The 26255-nt window shown below is 45.4% G+C and overlaps 1 protein-coding gene across 1 annotated transcript in view; it reads left to right on the top strand.

Moving 5' to 3' along the window:
- cacna1ba (calcium channel, voltage-dependent, N type, alpha 1B subunit, a) overlaps nucleotides 1–22502 on the top strand; it is a 147223-nt gene extending 124721 nt beyond the window's left edge. Inside the window, exons 30-49 of the mRNA XM_039013923.1 lie at nucleotides 374–538; nucleotides 1364–1474; nucleotides 1607–1690; nucleotides 2501–2506; nucleotides 2747–2863; nucleotides 3052–3117; nucleotides 3324–3415; nucleotides 3652–3802; nucleotides 8803–8930; nucleotides 10194–10290; nucleotides 12026–12131; nucleotides 12949–13056; nucleotides 16167–16288; nucleotides 16638–16885; nucleotides 17088–17223; nucleotides 17501–17617; nucleotides 19180–19218; nucleotides 20167–20368; nucleotides 21159–21379; nucleotides 21930–22502. Coding sequence (XP_038869851.1) covers nucleotides 374–538; nucleotides 1364–1474; nucleotides 1607–1690; nucleotides 2501–2506; nucleotides 2747–2863; nucleotides 3052–3117; nucleotides 3324–3415; nucleotides 3652–3802; nucleotides 8803–8930; nucleotides 10194–10290; nucleotides 12026–12131; nucleotides 12949–13056; nucleotides 16167–16288; nucleotides 16638–16885; nucleotides 17088–17223; nucleotides 17501–17617; nucleotides 19180–19218; nucleotides 20167–20368; nucleotides 21159–21379; nucleotides 21930–22502 — 2889 coding nt within the window. The remainder of the gene's footprint in view (nucleotides 1–373; nucleotides 539–1363; nucleotides 1475–1606; nucleotides 1691–2500; nucleotides 2507–2746; nucleotides 2864–3051; nucleotides 3118–3323; nucleotides 3416–3651; nucleotides 3803–8802; nucleotides 8931–10193; nucleotides 10291–12025; nucleotides 12132–12948; nucleotides 13057–16166; nucleotides 16289–16637; nucleotides 16886–17087; nucleotides 17224–17500; nucleotides 17618–19179; nucleotides 19219–20166; nucleotides 20369–21158; nucleotides 21380–21929) is intronic.
- The last annotated feature ends 3753 nt before the right edge of the window (nucleotides 22503–26255 follow it).

The raw sequence follows: 26255 nt of genomic DNA, 5'->3' as shown, positions 1-26255 counted from the left end.
CCCTCTGTCTGTGTCTGTCAGTATGCTGAACTAACTTGACTCAGCTAACTGGAACCAGAACACAGCCAGGAGGAGCCAGCCATGTATTCATCCTCTGGATTCACACATCTCCACTGCACTTGGCTCTGATAGACTCTGCTTGCTGTCTAGTTAGATATTGGTGGTTTTCTGCACAGTATTTACCTCTGAAAAGCTTTTCCCCTTAGTTGATGATACAGATGCAATGGTCCTAATGAAGGCAATGCTTGAAAGAGTAACGGATTGACGACTAATGATTGTGCTGATGACCATGTTGATGATAATGAGGAAATGGGTGGCGATTATGAAAGAGAACATTGGATGTAAGTGTTCATTTCCATCTCATTCTTTTCAGAGAGCCTGCATTGACTTTGCCATCAACGCCAAGCAAATGACGCGTTACATGCCAGAGAACGTGCAGTCCTTCCAGTACCGGATGTGGAAGTTTGTGGTGTCACCTCCGTTTGAGTACTCCATTATGATCATGATTGCCCTGAACACCGTTGTGCTCATGATGAAGGTTAGTACAGTCTGGCTCATTCACCAGAAAATATAGTAGGATCATTCAATTCAATTCAAAGGGTTTTATTGTAATGGGAAACATATGTTTACATTGCCAAAGCAAGTGAAATAGATAATAAACCAAAGAGAAATAAACAATAAAAAATGAACAATAAACATTACACTCACAAACGTTTCAAAGGAATAGAGACATTTCAAATGTCATTTTATGGCTATGTACGGTGTTATAACGATGTGCAAATAGTTAAAGTAAAAAATGGAAAATAAATCAACATAAATATGAGTTGTATTTACAATGGTGTTTTTTTATTATTAGAATTTTTTTAACCCCTTTTTCTCCCCAATTTCGTGATTACGATCTTGTCTCCTCACTACAACTCCCCAACGGGCGAGTTGGGGAGTTGCAGTGTCCTCCGAATGTTGATGTTGCAGTGTCCTCCGAAACATGACTCGCCAAGCCGCGCTTCTTAACACCCGCTCGCTTAACCCGGAAGCCATCTGCACCAATGTGTCGGAGGAAACACTGTTCAACTGACGACCGTTGTCAGCCTGCAGGTGTCCGGCCCGCCACAAGGAGCCACTAGAGCGCGATGAGCCAAGTAAAGCCCCCCCTGGGAAAACCCTCCCCTAACCCGGACGACACTGGGCCAATTGTGCGCCGCCCTATGGGACTCCCGGTCACGGTCAGTTGTGACACAGCCTGGGATTGAACCCAGGCTGTAGTGACGCCGCAACACTGCGATGCAGTGCCTTAGACCGCTGCGGCACTCGAGAGGCCTTTACAATGGTGTTTGTTCTTCACTGGTTTCTCTTTCTGCACCAGTTCCATGGAGCTCCAGACTTCTACGAGGCCATGTTGAAGCACTTCAACATCGTCTTCACTGCCCTCTTCTCTCTGGAATGCATTCTGAAGATCATTGCTTTCGGCCCGCTGGTGGGTTTATCATCCTTCCTGTTTATCTGCATGCTATCAATATGGCAAAAGTGATCAATGATTTGATACTTATTGAATTCATGCACTGCATGCCTTGAGTCTGTGAGTGATATTCAATCCCTCTTGTTCCAGAATTACCTGAAGGATGCCTGGAACGTGTTTGACTTTGTGACAGTGCTGGGAAGTATAACTGACATTGTGGTCACAGAAATCAATGTAAGTTAAGAGTCCAGCGCAGCACAAACCCTGTTTCTTCCACTCTCCTCTATATACATTACACTACTTGTTAATGAGGCAGAATAGTATGATTGACATGCAGAGACCTAAGCCTGTATAGACGGTTTGTTTCTACAATGTGGACCTGCCCTGTACACAGGCTAAATAGCCATCTCAGCAAAGATGTCTTGGCTCCAGTCCAGGACTGATAGCAGAGACAAAGAGGGGGAGAGAGAAAGTTTGTGAACAGAGCTGCTTGTTAACACTATTGATTCATCACTGATGTCTGATATGGGATCTGATAACGTGAGGCAATTCAGAGTCCAACCGTTTGTGTGTGTGTGTGTGTGTGTGTGTGTGTGTGTGTGTGTGTGTGTGTGTGTGTGTGTGTGTGTGTGTGTGTGTGTGTGTGTGTGTGTGTGTGTGTGTGTGTGTGTGTGTGTGTGTGTGTGTGTGTGTGTTAGTGTCATTATTGTCATATGAGCACTTCTATGTGAATCACTCAACATGTTTCTCTCACGTCCTGTAGTAGTTGTTTATTAATGTTCTATACTCATATTGATACAGTATCTGTCCAGTATCCAACAGTATCTGTCCAGATGTCTGTATCATTGTCCAATGCATTGACTGATTTAAGTGTGTGTTCTGAGCTTTTACCGGCTTTCTGTATTTCATTACTGTTTCTATTTTTCTTACTTTTCCTTGTTCCTCCCTGTCCCTTTCCCTGTCCCTCTCTCTGCATTGTCCTCTTGTTTAATGTATTCACTGATGTGCCCACCATCTGCTACGGTTAAACAACTGCTCTTATAGACAACGGTGAGTGACTACCCTTCCTGTCTCATTGCTCTTTCTCATTCCCTTCTTTACACAAGCTACAGCACTGTGTGAACTGGTCTGTATGTATGTATTGTTTGGCCTCCTTTAGCAAGCTGAACCAGGACCAGCCAAATACAATCATGTCGTCTTGTCTGCATCATTGTCATATGTAGTCATATTTTGATTGTCTCCTGTGAATCGGGTGTAATGTTGACTGTGTTCTTGTCTCTGGTCCTGCAGGACCGGCTGTTGAATCTGAGTTTTCTGAGGCTGTTCAGAGCAGCTCGTCTCATCAAGCTGCTGAGGCAGGGATACACCATCCGTATCCTGCTGTGGACCTTCGTCCAGTCCTTCAAGGTAACACACACACACGCACCCACCCACACACACACACACACACACACACACACACACACACACACACACACACACACACACACACACACACACACACACACACACACACACACACACACACACACAGTACACTGTATACATTACTTGTATTTAGAGCACTTTGCTGAACAGTGTTCTTGTCCTTCCAGGCCCTGCCCTATGTTTGCCTTCTGATAGCGATGCTGTTCTTCATCTATGCCATCATTGGTATGCAGGTGAGTGCTGCATCCATTCTTTCCAAATATGAACATTTCCTTCCTGGACTTCCTTGAAAATGTTCCCTCAAAATAATTGGTTTATACACGCCTACGGACTAAAATGGTGTGAAATTTAGTTTTTTTATTGAATAAGAAAATATTTATGCAGTGTAAGGCAGAAACTGGCATGATCTGTGGGTATAATCGATCCCTTACTATACCAGGTGTTTGGAAACATTGAGCTCAACGAGGACACAGCCATCACTCACCACAACAACTTCCGCACTTTTCTTCAGGCCCTCATGCTGCTGTTCAGGTAAATACACCTTTTCCTTAGTCACTCCTTCCTCTGCTTTACGGAGCACCAACATTATTGCCCTCTCCCTTCCCCTACCTCTCCTGTAACTCTGTAAGCCAGGGGTTGTATGTAGCTAGCAACATCTTACGTCGCCCGAGTTGTACACTGTGACCATCTTCCACAATAACTTGGTGAGAGGTGTTCATTGTAATCTCAAAGGTATTTCTGTCCGTCTGTCCACCCTTGTTCTCCAGGAGTGCCACAGGGGAGGCGTGGCATGAGATCATGCTGTCGTGTTTGAGTCACAGAGCCTGTGATGAGAGGTCAGGCAACCTGGGGAAGGAGTGTGGCAGTGACTTCGCCTACTTCTACTTTGTGTCCTTCATCTTCCTCTGCTCTTTCCTGGTTAGTACTGATGTCATCCAACATACACTGTAACTGTAATGATGTTCTGCTGATGTGCAGTGATAAGGGATGTTCACATTAGACAATGATCTGAATAAGATGGCGCTGAAGAGGATGGCTGACGTTTTACATGCTCCTTTTTTAACTTATTTTGTACATAATGTTGCTGCTACCGTCTCTTGTGACCAAAAATAACTTCTGGACATCAGATCAGCGATTATTCACCTCGAACTGGAAGAAGCTTTTTCCTTTAACGAGTCCGGCGAGAAGGATATACTGCTTTCCCAGGAACAGGCCCAAATCCCTGTCATTTGCGTGAAGAAAAGACGGAGGAAAAGGGGGCGCAGGTCGGGCTGCCTTCTGAGAATCCGTAGGCGAGCGAGTAAACTCCCACTGCCATCCGTTCTACTGGCTAACGTGCAATCATTGTAAAATAAAATTGATGACCTACGATTAAGATTATCCAACGGGACATTAAAAACTGTAATATCTTATGTTTCACCGAGTCGTGGCTGAACGACGACACGGATAATATAGAGCTGGCAAGATTTTCCATGCACCGGTAGAACAGAGAAGCTACGTCTTGTAAGACGAGGGGTGGGGGTGTGTCAATAACAGCTGGTGCGCGATGTCTAATATTAAAGAAGTCTTGAGGTATTGCTCGCCTGAGGTAGAGTACCTTATGATAAGCTGTAGACCACACTATCTACTAAGAGAGTTCTCATCTATATTAGTCGTAGCCGTCTATTTACCACCACAGACCGATGCTGGCACTAAGACCGCACTCAACCAACTCTATAAGGCCATAAGCAAACAAGAAAATGCTCATCCAGAAGCGATGCTCCTAGTGGCCGGGGACTTTAATGCAGGCAAACTTAAATCAGTTTTACCACATTTTTACCAGCATGTCACATGTGCAATCAGAGGAGAAAAAAAACTATAGACCACCTTTACTCCACACACAGAGATGCATACAAAGCTCTCCCCCACCCTACATTTGGCAAATCTCACCATAATTCTATCCTTCTGATTCCTGGTTACAAGCAAAAACTAAAGCAGGAAGTACCAGTGACTCGCTCAATACAGAAGTGGTCAGATGACGCGGATGCTACGCTATAAGACTGTTTTGCTACCACAGACTAGAATATGTTCCGGGATTCCTCCAATGGCATTGAGGAGTATACCACCTCAGTCATCGGCTTCATCAACAAGTGCATCGACGACGTCGTCCCAACAGTGACTGTACGTACATATTCCAACCAGAAGCCATGGATTACAGGCAACATCCGGAATGAGCTAAAGGTTAGAGCTGCTTATAAGAAATCCCACTACGCCCTCAGACGAACCATCAATCAATGCAGGATTAAGATTGAATCCTACTACACCGGCTCTGACGCTCTTCGGATGTGGCAGGGCTTGAAAAATATTACGGACTACAAAGGGAAACCCAGACGTGAGCTGCCCGTTGACGCGAGCCTACCAGACGAGATAAATGACTTTTTATGCTCGCTTCGAGGCAAGCAACACTGAAGCATGCACGAGAGCACCAGCTGTTCTGGATGACTGTGATAATGCTCTCGGTAGCCAATGTGAGCAGGACCTTTAAACAGGTCAACATTCACAAAGCTGCAGGGCCAGACGGAAAACCAGGACGTGTACTCAAAGCATGCGCGGACCAACTGGCAAGTGTCTTCACTGACATTTTCAACCTCTCCCTGACCAAGTCTGTAATACCTACATGCTTCAAGCAGACCACCATAGTCCTTGTGCCCAAGGAAGAAAAGGCAACCTGCCTAAATGATTACCGCCCCATAGCACTCACATCGGTAACCATGAAGTGCTTTGAAAGGCTGGTCGTGGCTCACATCAACAGCATCCTCCTGGAAACCCTAGACCAGGCCTGGGCAACTCCAGTCCTGGGGGCCTGATTGGTGTCACACTTTTACCCCAGCTAACACACCTGACTTCATTAATCAACTAATCATGATCTTCAGTTAAAAATGCAGTTAGTTTAAATCAGGTGTGTTTGCAAGGGATGGGTGAAAAGTGTGACACCAATCAGGCCCCTAAGGACTGGAATTGCACAGGCCTGCACTAGACCCACTCCAATTTGCATACCGCCCCAACAGATCCACAGATGACGAAATCTCAATAGCACTCCACACTGCCCTTTCCCACCTGGACAAAAGGAACACCTATGTGAGAATGCTGTTCATTGACTACAGCTCAGCGTTCAACACCATAGTGCCCACGAAGCTCATCACTAAGCTAAGGACCCTGGGACTGAACACCTCCCTCTGCAACTGGATCCTGGACTTCCTGGTAAGGGAAGTTCCTGGTAAGGGTAGGCACAACACTTCTGCCACGCTGATCCTCAACACTGGGGCCCCTTAGGGGTGTGTACTTAGTCCCCTCCTGTACTCCCTGTTCACCCATGACTGCGTGGCCAAACATGACTCCAACACCATCATTAAGTTTACTGACGACACGACAGTGGTAGGCCTGATCACCGACAATGATGAGACAGCCTATAGGGAGGAGGTCAGAGAACTGGCAGTGTGGTGCCAGGACAACAACCTCTCCCTCAATGTGAGCAAGACTAAGGAGCTGATCGTGGCCGAACAGGCCCACATTAACATTGACAGGGCTGTAGTTTAGCGGGTCAAGAGTTTCACGTTCCTTGGTGTCCACATCACCATCTAACTATCATGGTCCAAACACGCCGAGACAGTCGTGAAGAGGGCGAGACTGAAAAGGAGACTGAAAAGATTTGGCATGGGACCCCAGATCCTCAAAAAGTTTTACAGTTGCACCATCAAGAGCATCCTGACCGGTTGCATCACCGCCTGGAATGGCAACTGCTCGGCATCTGACCATAAGGCGCTACATAGGGTAGTGCGTACGGTCCAGTACATCACTGGGGCCAAACTTCCTGCCATCCAGGACCTATATAATAGGCGGTGTCAGAGGACAGCCCATAAAATTGTCAGAGACTCCAGTCACACAAGTCATAGACTGTTTTCTCTGCTACTGCACGGCAAGCGGTACCGGAGCGCCAAGTCTAGGACCAAAAGGCTCCTTAACAGCTTCTACCCCCAAGCCATAAAACTGCTGAACAATTAATCAAATGGCCACCGGACTATTTACATTGACCCCCCCCTCCATTTGTTTTGTACACTGCTGCTACTCACTGTTTATTATCTATGCATAGTCACTTCATCCCTATCTACATGTACAAATTACCTCAACTAACCTGTACCCTCGCACACAGACCCCCTGTATATAGCCTCGTTATTGTTATTTTATTGTTACTTTTTGTAATTTTTTACTTTATTTTATTTGGTAAATATTTTCTTAACTCTTCTTGAACTGCACTGTTGGTTAACTTCTCTAGGGTATGTGGGGCGGTAGCGTCCCACCTCGTCAACAGCCAGTGAAACTGCAGGGCGCCAAATTCAAAACAACAGAAATCCCATAATTTAAATTCCTCAAACATACAAGTATTTTACACCATTTTAAAGATACACTTGTTGTAAATCCAGCCAAAGTGGCCAATTTCAACTAGGTTTTACGACGAAAGCACACCAAACGATTATGTTAGGTATGAGTCAAGTCACAGAAAAAGACAGCCATTTTTCCAGCCAAAGAGAGGAGTAACAAAAAGCAGAAATAGAGATAAAATTAATCACTAACCTTTGATGATCTTCATCAGATGACACTCATAGGACTTCATGTTACACAATACATGTATGTTTTGTTTGGTAAAGTTAATATTTATATCCAAAAATCTGAGTTTAGGCGGGACGCTACTGTCTCACTTGGCAAAAATCCTGAGAAAATGCAGAGCGCCAAATTCAAATTAATTACTATAAAAATTACTATTCAAATCAAACTTTCATTAAATCACACATGAAAGATACCAAGTTAAAGCTACACTGGTTGTGAATCCAGCCAACATGTCAGAATTCAAATAGGCTTTTCGGCGAAAGCAAACGATGTTATTATCTGATGATAGCACCATTGTAAACAAAGAGAGATAAGCATATTTCAACCCTGCAGGCGCGACACAAAACGCAGAAATAAAAATATAATTCATGCCTTACCTTTGACGAGCTTCTGTTGTTGGCACTCCAATATGTCCCATAAACATCACAAATGGTCCTTTTGTTTGATTAATTCCGTCGATATATATCCAAAATGTCCATTTATTTGGCGCGTTTGATCCAGAAAAATACAGATTCCAACTTGCTCAAACGTGACACCAAAATATCTCAAAGGTTACCTGTAAACTTTGCCAAAGAATTTCAAACTACTTTTGTAATAGAACTTTAGGTATTTTTTTACGTTAATAATCGATAAAATTGAAGACGGGATGATCTGTGTTCAATACAGGATTAAAACCAACTGTAGCTAGCTTTCTGGTCTCGCGCCTCTAACAAACAGGACACGTCGAGTGACTCTCGTTCAAGATGGCCGTACTTCTTCATTATACAAAGGAATAACCTCAACCAAATTCTCAAGACTGTTGACATCCAGTGGAAGCGGTAGGAACTGCAAGCTGGTCTCTTAGAAATCTGGTTTCCCAATGAAATCTCATTGAAAAGAGAGTGACCTCAAAAAAAAGAAATCTGAATGGTTTGTCCTCGGGGTTTCGCCTGCTAAATAAGTTCTGTTATACTCACAGACATGATTCAAACAGTTTTAGAAACTTCAGAGTGTTTTCTATCCAAATCTACTAATAATATGCATATCTTATCTTCTGGGGATGAGTAGCTGGCAGTTTAATGTGGGCATGCTTTTCATCCAAAATTCCGAATGCTGCCCCCTACCCTAGAGAAGTTAAGGGCTTGTAAGTAAGCATTTCATGGTAAGGTCTACACTTATATTCGGTGCATGTGACAAATAAAGTTGGATTTGATTTGAAACGTAGGACTAGTAGTTAGTGTTGTGCCAGCATACTGTGTCTATTCCCATAAATCCTTGTGAAACGTATCTTCCAGATGCTCAATCTGTTTGTGGCTGTCATCATGGATAACTTTGAGTACCTGACTCGAGACTCATCTATACTGGGGCCTCATCATCTGGATGAGTTCATCCGTGTTTGGGCTGAGTACGACCCTGCTGCCTGGTATGTGTCCTTCTCCCTCCCTCCCTTCAGCCATCTGGCTGGCTGGTGCTCCTACTGTGCCTCTGTGCCCAGTCAGAGAGATATCTAGTATTACAGCTGCTAGTATGGAGGGGACTTCCTAATCCCTGCCTGATACTTTGTGACTTGCTGACAATCCTCCATGTAGTGTCATGTAGAGGGTAAGGTATGGTAGCATACCTCCTAGTACCCTGTCAGCCCTCTGATGATCACTGTTCTCTTGAAGCTGTCCTGAAGTTGTTGTTTTATATCTGCTTGTTCTTTTTGCAGCGGACGGATTCGCTATAACGATATGTACAACTTGTTACGAATTATCTCACCCCCTCTTGGCTTAGGGAAGAACTGCCCTAATAGGGTAGCGTACAAGGTTAGCAACCCCAGAACATTTCCTCCACTAGGGTGCTTTGTCTTCCTATGCCAAAAGACTTAAGTGAATGGCTGTGCACCAATGACTCGCCTACACACTAGCACCCGCCCTTCCAGACTGACTGGCTTTGGTTAATGATGCCAGACTGGAAACAAAGCTTTCAAAGCCATGTTAAACCCCAACTCTACCTGACATTGGAATCCCTATGTAATGCTTTCTTTCTATTTGATGTGTCGAGGTATGCAGTGAACACATTCTGGTTTGTACCTGTTCCGTCTCCTATCTATGTACAGTTAGATTAAACATTACGTTTGGATGTTTAGTCCTAAATTGATTCAGCTCATGAACACATCTGAATCGGATCAACGTCTTGGCGTACTGTAATGTGTTTTTGGGATCCTAGACGTAAACGTTGTAAAGAGAAAGGAGGGCTTTCATTAATTAAGATTAAAACAAGTCTGGCATTGAAACCTTTGTTTCCGTGCTTCTGGTGAACCCCCCCCCCCTGGATGTCTCTCAGCATGCAGAAGCCGTCATCCACACGACGTACAATGCTGTCATTCTCTCCCCATCAGCATCCTGTGTGTTCTTCTTCTCACTCTTCCAGACTCACTTTTCCATCCCATGTCTCCCCTCAGGGATCTGAGCAGCTCACTTCCTCCTGAGCTGAGTTCACCACTGCACCGATGCATCCCTGGCCCACCGTGGCCAAAGATGGCATCCATCTCCATGTCGCTACTGGAAATCTAAATAACACAGATTTCTGTTTTTGTTTTTTCCTATTCGTTTTGATTTCTTTAAAAAAACCATTTTTGTTCCTTTCCTCCTCTAACTTTCCATCCTTCTTTATTTGGCTCTTTGTTTCCTACTCTGTGAAGTGGCCGTATCAAGTACCTTGATATGTATCAGATGCTCCTCCACATGTCCCCACCCTTAGGTTTGGGAAAGAAATGTCCGCCAAGAGTCGCCTACAAGGTAGCCACTCCCTCTGCTCAACCTGTCTTCCCATTGGCTTGACCTCCAGCCAATCTCTGTGCTCTGCAGTGTTCCCTTGTTTCTTTAGTTTGTTTTGCTAACGCTCTGATCTCTTTGGTGTAGCCCCTTCCTTCCCCTTCTTTTTTTGGGCATAGCTACTTTGTTTGGAGCAAGCTCAGCCTGTGAGGTGATGTCCACTAAAGGCGGAGAGATAGACCATGAGACGCATACGGTATCCCCACTATGTGAAAACACGTTACTAAGTATTTAGTAACATTTACGGTAGTGGGTGTCAAATTCCTTAGGGAAATAATACATAATAGGTTTTCATATAATCCAGTCTCTGTAATTGAAAGGGCAACCACCACTTTCCAACCTCATTTTATTATCTCCAGCACAATACCACTGTCTACATATGTGAAAACGGCACATTTCTACTTTCTGTAGAAAAATATATAAAGTTAAAAAGTTCTACCCGACGACATCATCAAAAGTTTAAAACATTTAACAAATAGTGATTTTCAAACGGTGACATGCGGTGACATGGGGAGGAAGAAAATACCCTCCCTCTGGCTAGAAACTTGTTACAAGTTTAGAAAATGACTGTTTTTTGGGAACTTTCTTCTTATCTTTTTAACCACAGATCATAGAAACGTGCCGTTTTCACATATTTAGAACTGGTATGGTGCTGTGATTATGATGTTGAAAAGTGTCGGAATTGTCCTTTAATACATCCAACACAGCAGGCATGCACATATTAATTAATGGAAGAATATTTAGATTTAATTCTACAATACATACATATTCGACCAATTCAGGACTGTCCCCAGATTTAAATCCTTTATCAATCAATCAATCTGTTTTATAGGAAAGGGGTTTAGTATTGCTCTCCCTTACCTTATCTCAGTCTATCCCCTGAGTTTACCCACTAGGGGTTTTTCGTTTTGTGGGCCAGTGTGTGTGGCTTCTGTTGCTTTCCTGTGTGAGAAATATGTGTGCTTTACTCTCTGTCTTTCTATCTTTCATTCTCTCTCATCCTGTCTTTCATCTCTACTTTCTCTCTATGGATTTGTGTGCACATGTATGTGTGTGTGTCTCACCCCTCCCCTCCTCTCCTCTCTCATTCTGACTTCTGTCGTACTTTTGCACTGCAACTGATAGTAGGTGAATGCTTTTTGTGTTCAGGGGAGCTCAACTCTACCACAATAGCTTAAACATCAAACATAGTGCTCTGTATGCATATAGTGGTGTAGATTTCATCTCTTTGATAAGCAGTTCAGGTTATTTGGAATGGACTGTGTGTGACACATGCTTTTTCTGTAGATGCTAGGCATTGGTTCTCAAGATGTTTATGACTTGAGCAGCATAATACTTTTTACCTCAGTTTGATTGTTGGTATAGCAACCACAGAGTGGAGCTCCTGAGATCTTTGAGGCACTTCCATGGTTATGCGTACATGCCCTTTCTCACTTTTATTTCGATCAATGTCAGTCTTGCACCGGTGCACTTTGACTTGCAGCATAGTGCATACTGTAGCCAATAGCAGTGAATGTGAATGTTTAGTTTGTCTCCTTTTTGTACTCGTTGAGAAAGCTTTTTGTGTGCTGTAGGGGCCTCTGTGAATATTACCAGCAGCACACAGACTGGTTTCTCCTGATTGGCTGATGGTCTGGATGAAGTGTTAACAGTAGAAGTGTGTTTCTAACCTCCTCCTCCGTCCACACACTCTCTCCAGCGGCTAGTCAAGATGAACATGCCCATCGCCGATGACAACACAGTCCACTTTACCTCCACTCTCATGGCCCTGATCCGCACGGCCCTGGAGATCAAACTGTCCTCAGGTGAGACCGCCCTTCCCTCTCTCCCTATCCTCTGCCCCCTCCCATGTCCCCCCTTCCCTGTCCCCTCTCCCCCCTACCCTGTCCCCTCTCCCCCCTTCCCTGTCCCCTCTCCCCCCTTCCCTGTCCCCTTTCCCCCCTTACCCTGCCCCCTCTCCCCCCTACCCTGTCCCCTCTCCCCCCTTCCCTATCCCCTCTCTCCCCTACCCTGCCCCCTCTCCCCCTACCCTGTCCCCTCTCCCCCTACCCTGTCCCCTTTCCCCCCTTACACCCTACCCTGTCCTCTCTCCCCCCTTACCCTGACCCCTCCCTTCCCCCACTCTGTCCCCTCTCCACCCCTGTGTGATACATGATAGGCTAGGTGCAAACCTATCATGAGGCCAACTTTATGAGGCCGACTTGATGACTCAAGCAGAAGCAACAAACACTAGTTGTAAATGTTAGATTTAGCCATCCATCACATGTTGTCCTCCCAGACAGACAGACATATGCTGCTTGTTTGTTGCTTACAGAAGGTTTGCATTAGTAGATACGGGTCCCATTTGGTCTCATTAGGCTGCTCTGTGGTGGGTTTTGTGTTTAGGGCCTGTGCTGCGTAGTTGAATGATGTCACAGTGCAGTATGCTTTTCTCTAGCTTCACTGCTCACTGCCGCTTTCAATAAGTTATTCTCTCTCTGGTTCACCTCCACAATGACTCTGCAAACTCATGTTTACTTTTTTGTCTTTCTGTCTTCTGTCTTTTGTTGCTATACTTCAATTAGATAATTGTGTGTATTTGGTGCTAGAATATTCTATTTTCTCTTGCGATCTTCTCCTTAGGGATGGTTGCCCAGCGTCTTTCTGATGCTGAACTGAAGAAAGAGCTCTCTACAGTTTGGCCAAGCCTTTCACAGAAGACTATGGATCTGTTGGTTACACCACACAAACGTAAGCACCTCTGCATGGCAGTCCTCTCGGATCCTTGCTTCATGTCACTGATATATTTCATCTTTACAAGAAGGATACCTGGACTGTGTGTGATTCTGTTTACGCCACATCTTAAAGTGGCAAGCCCCAGACTCCTCACTCTGAAACAACATTAAAAAAAATGTGTAGTAATTTAGCAGACACTCTTATCCAGAGCGACTTACAATTAGTGCATTCATCTTAAGATAGCTAGATGAGCCAATAACACATCACAATCGAATCAAGTACATTTTCCTGTGAGAGTTATTTAAGATACTCTTCAAAGAGGTAGGGTTTCAGATGTTTTCGGAAGATGGGCAGGTCCTGACTTTAGGGGGAGGCTTTTTCCGCCATTGGGTTGCCAGGACGGAGAAGAGCTTTGACTGGGCTGAGTAGGGGTGGGAGGGCCAAGAGACCAGAAGTGGTGGACCGTGCTCGGGTTGGGATGTAGGGTTTGAGCATAGCCTGAAGGTAAGGAGGTGCAGTTCCCCTTGCTGCTCCGTAGGCCCTGGATTAGGACCAGCGCCGCGTCCTGTGTGAGGACAGGTTGTACGCTACCAATGTTGCAGAGCATGAATCTGCAGGAGAGAGTCACTGCTTTGATGTGTGCAGAGAATGACAGGGTGTTATCCAGGGTCATGCCAAGGTTCTTTGCACTCTGGGAGGGGAATACCATGGAGTTGTCAACCGTGATGGAGAGGTCTTGGAGTTGGCAGGCCTTTCCCGGGGGGAAGAGTAGTTCCGTTTTGTCAAAGTTGAGTTTGAGGTGGTGGGGATTTAATCTGGAGAGAGAGGGGAGAAAGATGTCAAGGCGTAAGGTAGTTCTGTGTGAGTGGGAACAGTGGACTCAGTAGGCTGAGTGAAAGAGGAGCAGATGTCTTCAAACTTTTTTTCAAAGTGGTTGACAAAGTCATCTGCAGAGAGGGAGGAGGGAGGGGATGAGGATTAAGGATGAAGAAGAGAGAGTTTCCTAGGGTTGGAGGCAGAAGCTTGACATTGAGAGTAATAGAAGGCAGCTTTAGCAGCGGATACAGAGGAAGAAAAGGGAGATACGAGGGAGTGGAAGGATGATAGGTCCTCCAGAAGTTTAGTTTTCCTCCATTTCTGCTCAGCTGCTCGCAGCCCTGTTCTGTTAGCACGCAGTGAGTGACTCAGCCACGAAGCAGGAGAGAAAGGTAGGGCCGGCTGGGAGGAAAGGGGACAGTGAGAGTCAAAGTATGCAGAAAGGGAGGGAGAGTAGGGTCGAAGATGCAGAGTCAGGTGACAGGAGGGAGAATGATTTAGCATAAGGAAGAGAGAAGATGCGGCAGCGCATGACCATCTGGGTAGGGGCTGAGTCTGTGGGGTTGGAGGAGAGATGGAGAGAAAAGGAAACAAAGTAATGATCAGAGACATGAAGGGGGGTTGCAGTGAGATTAGTAGGTGAACAGCCTCTAGTGAAGATTAGGTCATGCATATTGCCGGCCTTGTGAGTGGGATGTGACTGGGAAAGGGTGTGGTCAAAAGAGAAAAGAGTGGAAAGAAATTTATTGAAGCTGAAGGTTAAAGTCGCCCAGTATGATGAGTGGTGAGCCATTCTCAGGACATGTACTTATCAAGGTGTCAAGCTCAATGAGGAACTCTCCAAGGGCACCTGGTGGGTGATAGATGACAACAATGTTAAGCTTGAGTGGAGCAGTGACAGCATGGAATTCAAATGAGGAGATCAACAGGTGAGAGAGGAGAGAAGAGAAAATCTCCACTTATGAGAAATGACTAGTGTGCCACCACTGCGACGACCAGATGCTCTCGGACTATGAGAGAACATATAGTCAGATGACGAAAGAGCAGCTGGAGTAGCAGTGGTCTCTGGGGAAATCCATGTCTCTGTCAGGGCCAAAAAGTGTAGGGACTGAAGGGGAACATACACTACGGGTCAAAAGTTTTAGAACATCTACTCATTCAATTGTTTTTCTTTATTAAGACTATTTTTACATTGTAGAATGATAGTGAAGACATCAAAACAATGAAATAACACATATGGAATCATGTAGTAAGCAAAAAAGTGTTAAACAAATCAAATATATTTTATATTTGAGATTCTTCAGAGTAGCCACCGTTTGCCTTGACAGCTTTGCACACTCTTGGCATTCTCTCAACCAGCCAGACGAACTCAGCCTTATTGACTGCAGATCGGCAGATTCAAAAGCTGCCGGAGACTAGGAACTCCACATGGGTTGTGCACACAGGATACATTAAATTAGATGGGTTGCAGCTATGGAGTTGGGAGCGTCTGTAAAACCTACAGGGGGAGGAGTTACCTGGGATGGGAAACACACACATACTTGGCAAAGCTATAAAATAGTAAAATGAGATCATCAGAAAATAACTAGGTAAGATACTCGAGTGAGAGAGTGGTGTGGAGCATTCCTCACTTTCCTTCCTTGAATAACTCTGCAGAACAACTCGGTTTGATTGTTGATTGCTTAGCAGCAGTCAAGAATACACTCCCTACAATATAACATGCCCACAACTTAGCAGGACTGTTACACAAATAGGCCAGAAACAAATCTAAGTCCACAACGACAGTCACAACTACTGAGCAATCAGACAGCTCAAACAGCAGTGATTAACTAGGCTACTAGGTAAAAGACAGAACAAATTAAATTGCCCTAGCAAGACAATACTAACAGCTTCTAATTGAATCAAAAAATATACTTGCTGCTCTTGTAAGAGTTGATCCCCTTCCAAACTGTAGATGACACACAGGTTGCCATAACATGCAGGACCTTTGCTCTCACTTGGCCGTCAGTTAAGATTCCAGTCATCTGCTTTGTCTCCACTGACATCTTCTGGCAGGATATAAGCATCTCACCTGAGAAAAATGGCATTTCAGACAGATGCTTCTTCTCTCCTTCTTTCAAGCCTGGCATGCAGCAATTTTCTTTAAACAGCTAAATCCCTCTCTTTGTTTCAAGTGATACCTTTGGTTCGACTGAATAGTATTAGCGATAATCTGGCATCAGAGAGTTTGGATGAGACCAATAAAGATGAATGAGATAATGGATAAGTCAGAAGTTTTCATTAACCACTCCCCTGTGTACCTCTCTCAGCCAATGAGCTTACTGTTGGAAAGGTGTATGCAGCCCTGATGATCTTTGACTACTACAAGCAGAACCGAGCCAAGAGGCCCAAGGAGCAGCAACAACAGCAACAGAATGCTGCCGGCTCCCAGGTATCACACACACACACACACACGCACACACACACACACACACACACACACACACACACACACACACACACACACACACACACACACACACACACACACACACACACACACACACACACACACACACACACACACACACACACACACACACACACACACACACACACTATTGCTGATGCCCAGGAGGCACAAATTTCACCCCTGGATGAAAATGTTTCAAACATCTCCTAACAAAACCAATATGACTCACATTTCCAGAGTTTTGATTGACTATATTCTGGAGGTAGAGACCTGGATCAATATTGTGCATGTTCAGTGTGTTGAGCATCTTGCCGTCTTTCATCCACAGGGTAAGGTGGGGGCTCTGTTTAAACCAATACTGCCCCTGACTTACAAGCAGGAGAAAGAGAAGGAGAAGTCCATCAACAACATGGAGCCTCCCTGTGAACTACTTCCTCAGCCCCAGCCTCAGGCCCTACCTAGACCCAGCTCCACCCTGCTCAACAACATAGAGCCTCCCTGTGAACTACTTCCTCAGCCCCAGCCTCAGGCCCTACCTAGACCCAGCTCCACCCTGCTCAACAACGGAGGCACACTGTGAGTTCACTAGCGTGTCTCAAACAATCCCGATTTTTTTGGTTTACATTTATGACAATTGTAACTGTGTTTTGCCTTTGACAATGACTTGTGGCAAAGCCGTGACGTTACCATCAAAGATAATACAAAACGATTTTCATTTACAATCGGTTAGTCATTGTATGACAATAACGTCTACATTTGTTTATGATTAACAATTCAGGCCAGGCCAAGATGGCACCATGAAAGGATCATCCTCCTGGGTGTCAGAGAAGTCTAGAGAGGTCCACAGACCCAAGAATAAGAGACCCGTCCAAAGGGGCCAGTCTGAAGATGTCCCAAACACAACCCTTCCCCAGGTACTGTAGCCAGTCCACACTGCCCTCTGCTGTATTACAGACACATGAACATCAGGGCCTGTGCACACATAAACATCATGGCCTGCGACCTGCATTTTCTCTCATGATGTATCTGTTCCTAGTACTTAACTTGACTGGATATACTTATCTGTATGCAAGCACTTATCTCTCTGTGTGTGTGTGTGTGTGTGTGTGTGTGTGTGTGTGTGTGTGTGTGTGTGTGTGTGTGTGTGTGTGTGCATGCGTCGTGCTTATCTGTGTGTGTTATGTCCTCCAGGAGTCAGTGGAGATGAGGAAGATGGACACCAGTGACAACACAGTGCCTGGTCCTGGGTCTGGACTGGAGAGCCAGGGGAGGGCTGTGTCCATGCCCCGCCTCAATGCAGAGCTGCAGGTAAGGACACCCTAACACACACACATCATTTGTGAAGCATAGCAGATGCGCCATGCCATGACTAAACTATATTGGAGAGAGCATGGTTGCATTTTGATACACATCAGTGGCTATACTGCGGGCAGATTACTATGGTCAGGTGGCTATCTTTATGAGGGGTTTAATTTCAGCCAATATTACTGCAGTATAACTGCTGAAAAATAACAAAAATGAATCCTTCAATTCGTCCCAAGAAATATAATCAGCTCCTCATTTCCTGAGTGATATTTATGTTGATCGATTGTTGCATTTAAGTGCATTCCTTTCAGAGGCCAATTAGAATAGATGTGTGTTGATCCTACTTTTAGTGCACAGAAGAAGTCCTGAATAATTTGATTAGAGCCTGGAAGACCGCCAACTATTTGTCCTGTATCGTTTTTCCTCTGCTGCCAACAGAAGGAAATACAAAAATTATAGTGGCTCAAAATGGTTGTGGGTAGAAAATGAAAGGGGTGATCCCTCATGCGTTCAGGGAGGAAGAGAGTAATCATGTTACTATAAGATAGAGAATGTAAAGAGGGGGATAAATGGGATGAGAGGAGAGGGAGATTGCTTCGTGACCTGCTGTCTACTTTTTCTCACTTTTTCTAACGAGGGCAGGAAATCCTTTAACAAAGACAATTAGAGTTGGCCTTTCTGAGATGGCTTGCTATCGTTAGATTGAAATGGGGAGGCACGTAGTCTGAACTCTACCCTGAAACAGACTGATGGATTTCACTCTCTCTCCGGCTTGGTTTTCCATCGCTTAATTAAATGTTTTCCCTTTTTGGGGTAATGCCTCATTTCCCACTCCCTGGCGATGCCAGACAGGATCAGGGCGTAAAATCTCCCAGCCAGCCAGCCTCTATTGCCTCCTCAACATCCTCTTTGTGCAGTATTGACATGTGACACCCAGGGCCGACATGAACCCTCACCTGAATCCCAGTGAGAAGCTAAGCCCAAATCTCTTTAAAACTGGAGTGCAGGATGATAAGAGGCAATAGATGTTGATTTAGTGGTTTCAGCACCTCTTAATATGGATGAAACCTTTTTGATTCCCTAGGGGCAGCTCTAGCCCATAGACTTGCCCTCTGCTAGATCAGAAGCTTGACTCACAAGAACATAAGCTAAAGAGCCAGATATGTTTTCTAGGATATCTTAGTATTCATGGTCTGGGAATCTAGGCTAGAGATGGGGGCATTGAGTATCACAAGACATAAAGACCAGTTCTGTCTGATTGGAATGGGTAATTCTGTCTTATTACCAGGTGCTGAAACACAATCAGATATAACCGATTTACCCTTTCTATAAAAAGGCAAATGCCCTCAGTGGCCCTTCAATCATAATTATGTCATATTTACAAAGGGATCATTTCTTTTTAATAAGCATATAATAACACCACTGTTATTTTCCTGCTACTTCTCCACTATTCTTTGTCTTAACTGTTCAATGTCACCCTCTCCGTCTACACCTCATTGTCTCTCCTGTCTCTTTGGCTTGATGCCTTTCGATGATTCTCCTCCTCGTTCTCCGCTGTGTGACAGAGGAGCCATTCACGCCACTCCCCGGGGACCCTGCTGGCCGTATGTACCCCTTTCTCCTGTCCGTCAGTATCTCCCCTTCACCACATCAACTTTGTTTGTTGATCCCAATGTACTAGTATGTGTAAAACTCAATTCTACTTTGTATTAACTAGCCGTGCGGGTGTGTAAAATGCTCGGTCCCGCAAGCATGTGCTTGTGCAGTATGGTCAGTGTTTGACACTTGGTAGTACATTAAGAACCCAGTCTACATGTTTGCTGTTCTGTCGTATACAATATGGGAGATATACCGAGTGATTTTAGGATAAGAGTTAAGCTCGATGTAAAACTGGAAATCAAAGGTCTAGCCAGGTGAAGTGTATCTGATAGAGGAGGCTTTTCCTTTCATCATTCTATGGGGACTGAACAACACTCATGAAACACATCTGCCCACTCCAACCTGCTCTTAGATACCAAGCCTATGGAATTGGTAAGTAGTAAACTAGTGATCAGATGGAGCTGTTTTGAAGAGTGAAAGGGTCTGCTGCTACAGGTGGAAACATTGCTTCAGTTTCCCCCTTTATGCTCTTATCCTCAAGCACCAACTAAGACTTAGGGAAATTGGTAGCCGTGTCTATGGTTTTACCAACAGCAACCTATCTAGGTGACTATATTTTTTGAGGACATTGAAAATGTGAGTGGTATGTTTTGCAGCGAGGCTCTGTAGGACAGATGTGTCTCCACTAGGTGGAAATGGTGTTTCACAATGGAGTCGGTGTGGTGCATACGTCTCCTTTATCCCATACGCTCAGTTCTCATTTTACGATCAACATTCCAGTTTGATAATCACAATGATGATTACAATTCCCAGCTGGATTACTAGTTCACTTTGAAAACAGATCAGAGAAGAGATCAACATCTGTATAACAGGTCTCGTTTCACTCAGCTTAGCAGCGATGTAAGTTTCCATACACTAGTCAGTGATCCCTATTCCTCATTGGTTCCACACAGCCTGTTCCTGACTGCAGCCCGATGAAGCGCTCTGCGTCCACCCATGCCCCACAGCGCCCCCAGGAGGCGAACATGCGTGATTACACCCTGGAGACGCCCAGCATCCAGGAAAGGCCTCACCACCACCACCACCACCGCTGCCACCACCGCAGAGAGAGGGACAAGAAGCAGCGGTCACTCGACAGGACGCCAAGCACCGCTGGTTAGTGCACACGCATACACAATGACACACACTACAAGTACACACACACACAAAGACTGTGCTCAATCGTATTTTTGAAACACATGGTAATATTATTTTTGCCAGCAATGCCAATCGTGTTTTAAATGTGCAATACTAGGGATGACTTTACCGGTGAGGTAAAAGGGGGTCTTGTTATGTACAGTATGTTATATGAGTGCCCACCACCAATACCCTGATCACAAAATGTGGGTGTTTGGACCATTAAGACCTCACTGTCCCCCAGTGTTACTAGAGTGTGAATCTGTAGCCATCTCTACCTTACTGCCTTCCATCCAGTCAGAGAGTGAGAAGCAGACCATAGCCCAGCCAGCTGGGGCTCGTCTATAGAGATCCGCTCTGGGCGCCATGGAGGCATCGTTCAGGCCTGGGTGTTAGAATGAGCTCTGCAGCTGGCCTTTATCGCAAAGATAAAAGGGACTGACAGACATAAACACCCAATGACCTGCTAATATATGGGCACCTCTTGTCTTAGCAGGGCAATGCTGAGGAGAGGAGAACTTTTGGGGAGAAAAGCCTTTGGTGTGGTAGTAGTCTGGCCTTTGTGAGTGTTTAAGAATCTTCTCTTTCGGAGTGAGGTATAGATTGGGTGCAATCAGGGGTTGAATTGGGACTTAAGAGATGAATTTGGGGGGGGGGCTAGGGTTAGAGTTAGCGTTATGCCAAGATTAGGGTTAGGGTTATGCCCTTACCCTCAACCCCAACCCTAAACCTGGCCATAACCCTAACCCTGGTGTGTATTCCCACTAAGGCACACCAGGAGACCCGGCTGCAGAGCCCTCGTCTAGAGACAGGGTGCAGGACCGCGGCCGCTCCCATGAGAGGAAGCACCACTCGACGGCGGGGGAGAAGCAGCGGTACTACTCCTGCGATCGCTACGGCAGCAGGGAACACTGCCACACCACCAAGTCTGCCACCGCCAGCTGTGCAACCTCCCCCAGCGAGGTGCAGGACCCCAGCATCAACAAGCAGGTGGGAGGGCATTGGTAGGGTAGGATATGGGCAGGGCAGGGCACAGTATGGGTACGGCAGGATATGGCAGGACAAAACTTGGCAGGGTATACTGTAGGCTTGGTATGATACGAGCAGAGCATGGGAAGGAATCAGGTATGCAATGAGAATCTGAATAATACACACTCTACACATTATCAGTAAGTATATGTCTGTCTGGTTTAGTACAGCACCGTGTATTTTGTGTGCAACTCTCTTGATGAGGATCTGTCTGCTTTCTCTTTCTGCCTCGGCTGAAACTCAACGTTCTCTTCTTTCTGTCTTTAGTACAACCACTCATGGCCTTTCAATTCTCTTTCCACTTTTCTTCCTCTTATTCACCATTTTCTGTCCATTTTGTCTGTCTTCTTCTCTTTCTTTTGCTGCCCTGTCCTCCTTGTTTGTGTCGTCTGTCCTCTCCCACTGTCCTCTCTCTCCTCTCCATCCAATGTTGGTGTCTTTCCCTTCCTTCTGGTGACCATGACCTCATCGTTTTTATTGTTTTAAATTGCTTTGTCCAATTTTCATCTAGGGTAGTGGTTCGGTTAAATGCAGCCCAGTGATGATGACCTCAGGGGCTAGCACACCCAGCCGTGGACGCAGGCAGCTACCCCAAACCCCCCTGACCCCCCGCCCCGGGGTGGCCTACAAGACTGCCAACTCCTCCCCTGTGCACTTTGTGTCTGCCCAGTGTGGCAGCGGCCTGCCCACCCAGAGTCCTGGCCGGCTGAGCCGCGGGCTGTCTGAGCACAACGCCCTGCTGCACAGTGGCTCCTCCCACATCCCCTCCCCTGTCACCCGCATCAGCTCCGAGCCCTTCCTGGGCTACAGTCACAGGGAAGCCCAGGGCCAGGGCAGTCTGTACTGCAGCCTCCGGGACGAGCTGCTGAGCCCCTATGCTGCCAGAGTACGCTCCCCTCGGACCGCACTGCCTCAGATGGGGCCGGGGCCCCTCCACCTGCCTCCGCCACCCCAGCAGAGCCATGCGGTGCCCAACGGATACCACTTCACCTTTGGTGGTATTGGCAACGCCAGCCCGGGGTCTGGCTCTGGTGCCAGGGCACCCAGGTACTACCACGAGGCAGATGAGGATGAATGGTGCTAGCATGGCTTTGAACAGATGTTTTTATTGCTTTTTTTTAGGAATCGTGATGAGTTTTATCATCTTTTTTTGAAGGATTTAGTTTACACTGTTGCTGTATGTAGAGCTAATGGGAGCCAAGGAAGGGTTGGGATTCATTTGAATGTGAACAAAGCAGCACCGTTTTTAGGAACTGGATGGAAATGAAATTGGATGTTGATTCGGTGAATTGTTGGTAATTGAGTTTGATCCGACTTTGCACTGAAGACAGTGGCATGTTTAATTGAGGGCACTTTTTGCTTTGATTCTTTATCAAACTTAATTATTTTGAGAACATCCAACTTAAATGATGTTTTACCTAGTCTTGATAGTGACCCAAATAGTGACATAAGAAACTCTACTACAGCTACACACAATAGAGATGGGCGAGCAGCAGGCCTCTTTGCTAACTCTGTGATGAGCAGGGGGGATACCTATGTATTGTTTAGTATCTGTAACAACACGTGAGAAGGAAATAGTCCGAGAGATTTCATTCAAACTTCCCTAAGAAAGGCACTTGAAAGTAAACTGCACAACAGCTATTCTACTTTGCTTTGGGACTCTTACCATTCCATGATATAAAGGGATTTACAGTAGCCTAGCCCTTTAAATGACATTCCTTTTCTGTCAGAAGATACAGCCTGATGGAATAGAGGGATCGATGTTGTCATTACAGACAGTGATTGTTGATTTGTTACTGTTTACCGTTGCAAATGTCACTACTACTACTACTACTTCAGAGAAATGAGAGGAAATGAAATGTGATTTGTTTTATATACAACTATGGTAGATGTTATCTTTTCATTGTGTGCATATTTTGTATCTTGTAAAAACAACTTTGTTTATGTAAATTGCTTAAAGTTTGCCATCATTTCAGGTTTAATGTTTCTTACAGACTGTCTGCTTCAGATGTTTAAAACAAAGTGCCTATCCTTTTAGACATACTGTAGTAAAGATGCAAAGTCAACCGTTTTTGTAAAGCATCAACACTTAAGTAGTTATTTGGTAGTTCTGCAGGAGCGCAAGGTGTACAGAAAGCCTTATCTGGAGAAACAACAACTTTTATTCAAGAAAAAGAAATGCTTTTGAATGTAAACTATTAATTAACCTATGATTGCTAATCATTTTCTCGTATGATTTTCTTTTTGGTAAATATATTTCATCAATTTGAGTGGGGGGGACGAAAGTTGGGGCAAAATCATGGTATGAACACTTAACAAACATGAAAAGTGCATTAGTAGCATATCAATGTAGTTAGGAAGACGTGATCAGAGTAACACTGCATGTTTATATCATAAACCTGGTCCACAACAGTTATGAAGATGTAGTAGTGTATGGTTCCTTTCCTGGCGAGGTTAGTCAACTGCGAAAGCATCGCAAGCTACTGTATTGCCTTCTGTTTCAATGCTATAACTGCAGAGTTAGTATAGACCATAAGGAATCGGATGAGAAACAAACAGTGTGCACTTTTTGGATGGATGTGCTTGAGAAGCAGAGATAGATGCAGATCCCTAATGAGTGTATATGCTGAGTCGAGCCCCTGGCACCAGCACACTGGACCCCCCCTGTGTCTCACCATTGGCTCAGACCCCTCTATGTTAAGGTTTTAGCCCGTCAGATATAGCAGATATTGCATAAATATGGTTCACACTTTCTATCGTTCTATCTACCCAGCCATGGTAACCGATGATGGTGATGGTTCACATCTGCTAAAAAGCTTCAGATAATATACACTGCTCAAAAAAATAAAGGGAACACTTAAAGAACACAATGTAACTCCAAGTCAATCACACTTCTGTGAAATCAAACTGTCCACTTAGGAAGCAACACTGATTGACAATACATTTCACATGCTGTTGTGCAAATGGAATAGACAAAAGGTGGAAATTATAGGCAATTAGCAAGACACCCCCAAAAAAGGAGTGATTCTGCAGGTGGTGACCACAGACCACTTCTCAGTTCCTATGCTTCCTGGCTGATGTTTTGGTCACTTTTGAATGCTGGCGGTGCTCTCACTCTAGTGGTAGCATGAGACGGAGTCTACAACCCACACAAGTGGCTCAGGTAGTGCAGTTCATCCAGGATGGCACATCAATGCGAGCTGTGGCAAAAAGGTTTGCTGTGTCTGTCAGCGTAGTGTCCAGAGCATGGAGGCGCTACCAGGAGACAGGCCAGTACATCAGGAGACGTGGAGGAGGCCGTAGGAGGGCAACAACCCAGCAGCAGGACCGCTACCTCCGCCTTTGTGCAAGGAGGTGCACTGCCAGCGCCCTGCAAAATGACCTCCAGCAGGCCACAAATGTGCATGTGTCAGCATATGGTCTCACAAGGGGTCTGAGGATCTCATCTCGGTACCTATTGGCAGTCAGGTTACCTCTGGCGAGCACATGGAGGGCTGTGCGGCCCCACAAAGAAATGCCACCCCACACCATGACTGACCCATCGCCAAACCGGTCATGCTGGAGGATGTTGCAGGCAGCAGAACGTTCTCCACGGCGTCTCCAGACTCTGTCACGTCTGTCACGTGCTCATGTGCTCAGTGTGAACCTGCTTTCATCTGTGAAGAGCACAGGGCGCCAGTGGCGAATTTGCCAATCTTGGTGTTCTCTGGCAAATGCTAAACGTCCTGCACGGTGTTGGGCTGTAAGCACAACCCCCACCTGTGGACGTCGGGCCCTCATACCACCCTCATGGAGTCTGTTTCTGACCGTTTGAGCAGACACATGCACATTTGTGGCCTGCTGGAGGTCATTTTGCAGGGCGCTGGCAGTGCACCTCCTTGCACAAAGGCGGAGGTAGCGGTCCTGCTGCTGGGTTGTTGCCCTCCTACGGCCTCCTCCACGTCTCCTGATGTACTGGCCTGTCTCCTGGTAGCGCCTCCATGCTCTGGACACTACGCTGACAGACACAGCAAACCTTTTTGCCACAGCTCGCATTGATGTGCCATCCTGGATGAACTGCACTACCTGAGCCACTTGTATGGGTTGTAGACTCCGTCTCATGCTACCACTAGAGTGAGAGCACCGCCAGCATTCAAAAGTGACCAAAACATCAGCCAGGAAGCATAGGAACTGAGAAGTGGTCTGTGATCACCACCTGCAGAATCACTCCTTTTTTGGGGGTGTCCTACTAATTGCCTATAATTTCCACCTTTTGTCTATTCCATTTGCACAACAGCATGTGCAATTTATTGTCAATCAGTGTTGCTTCCTAAGTGGACAGTTTGATTTCACAGAAGTGTGATTGACTTGGAGTTACATTGTGTTGTTTAAGTGTTCCCTTTATTTTTTTGAGCAGTGTATATGGATATTAATACAATATCATTTAAAGAATGTGTTTCCCTGGGATGGATGATTTAGTGCTTTGGAAGAGTTTCGGTTCTTTTCTATTCTACATTGGTGGTGGAATGTGGCAAGGTATGCTGTTTAAGGGATGCTCTACTCAGGCAAAAGTGTTGCTCAGTTACTGATAGTATTGGAGATACAGTAGGTGGGGCCCGGTGTTGCAATGTCTGCACACTCGTCAGGGTTCTGTACTGCATATTTCCCAGAAGCAGGGTTTTGATGACAGAGAAGGTAGGGTTATGCAACAAGAGGACACTACGGTCATATACTTCATCCATATTGTAGCTTTACATGCTGAGATCTCCAGATTCATACTACAGCATGATTGTGACCAAATCTTTATAAAAAGTTTTCAAACATGTATAAAACATGTATTTTAAAATGCGTAAGGCAC

This window comes from Salvelinus namaycush, chromosome 18 (genome assembly GCF_016432855.1).
Source record: "Salvelinus namaycush isolate Seneca chromosome 18, SaNama_1.0, whole genome shotgun sequence".
In the NCBI taxonomy this organism is placed as follows: domain Eukaryota; kingdom Metazoa; phylum Chordata; class Actinopteri; order Salmoniformes; family Salmonidae; genus Salvelinus; species Salvelinus namaycush.
This window is presented reverse-complemented; position numbering and strand designations above follow the sequence as displayed.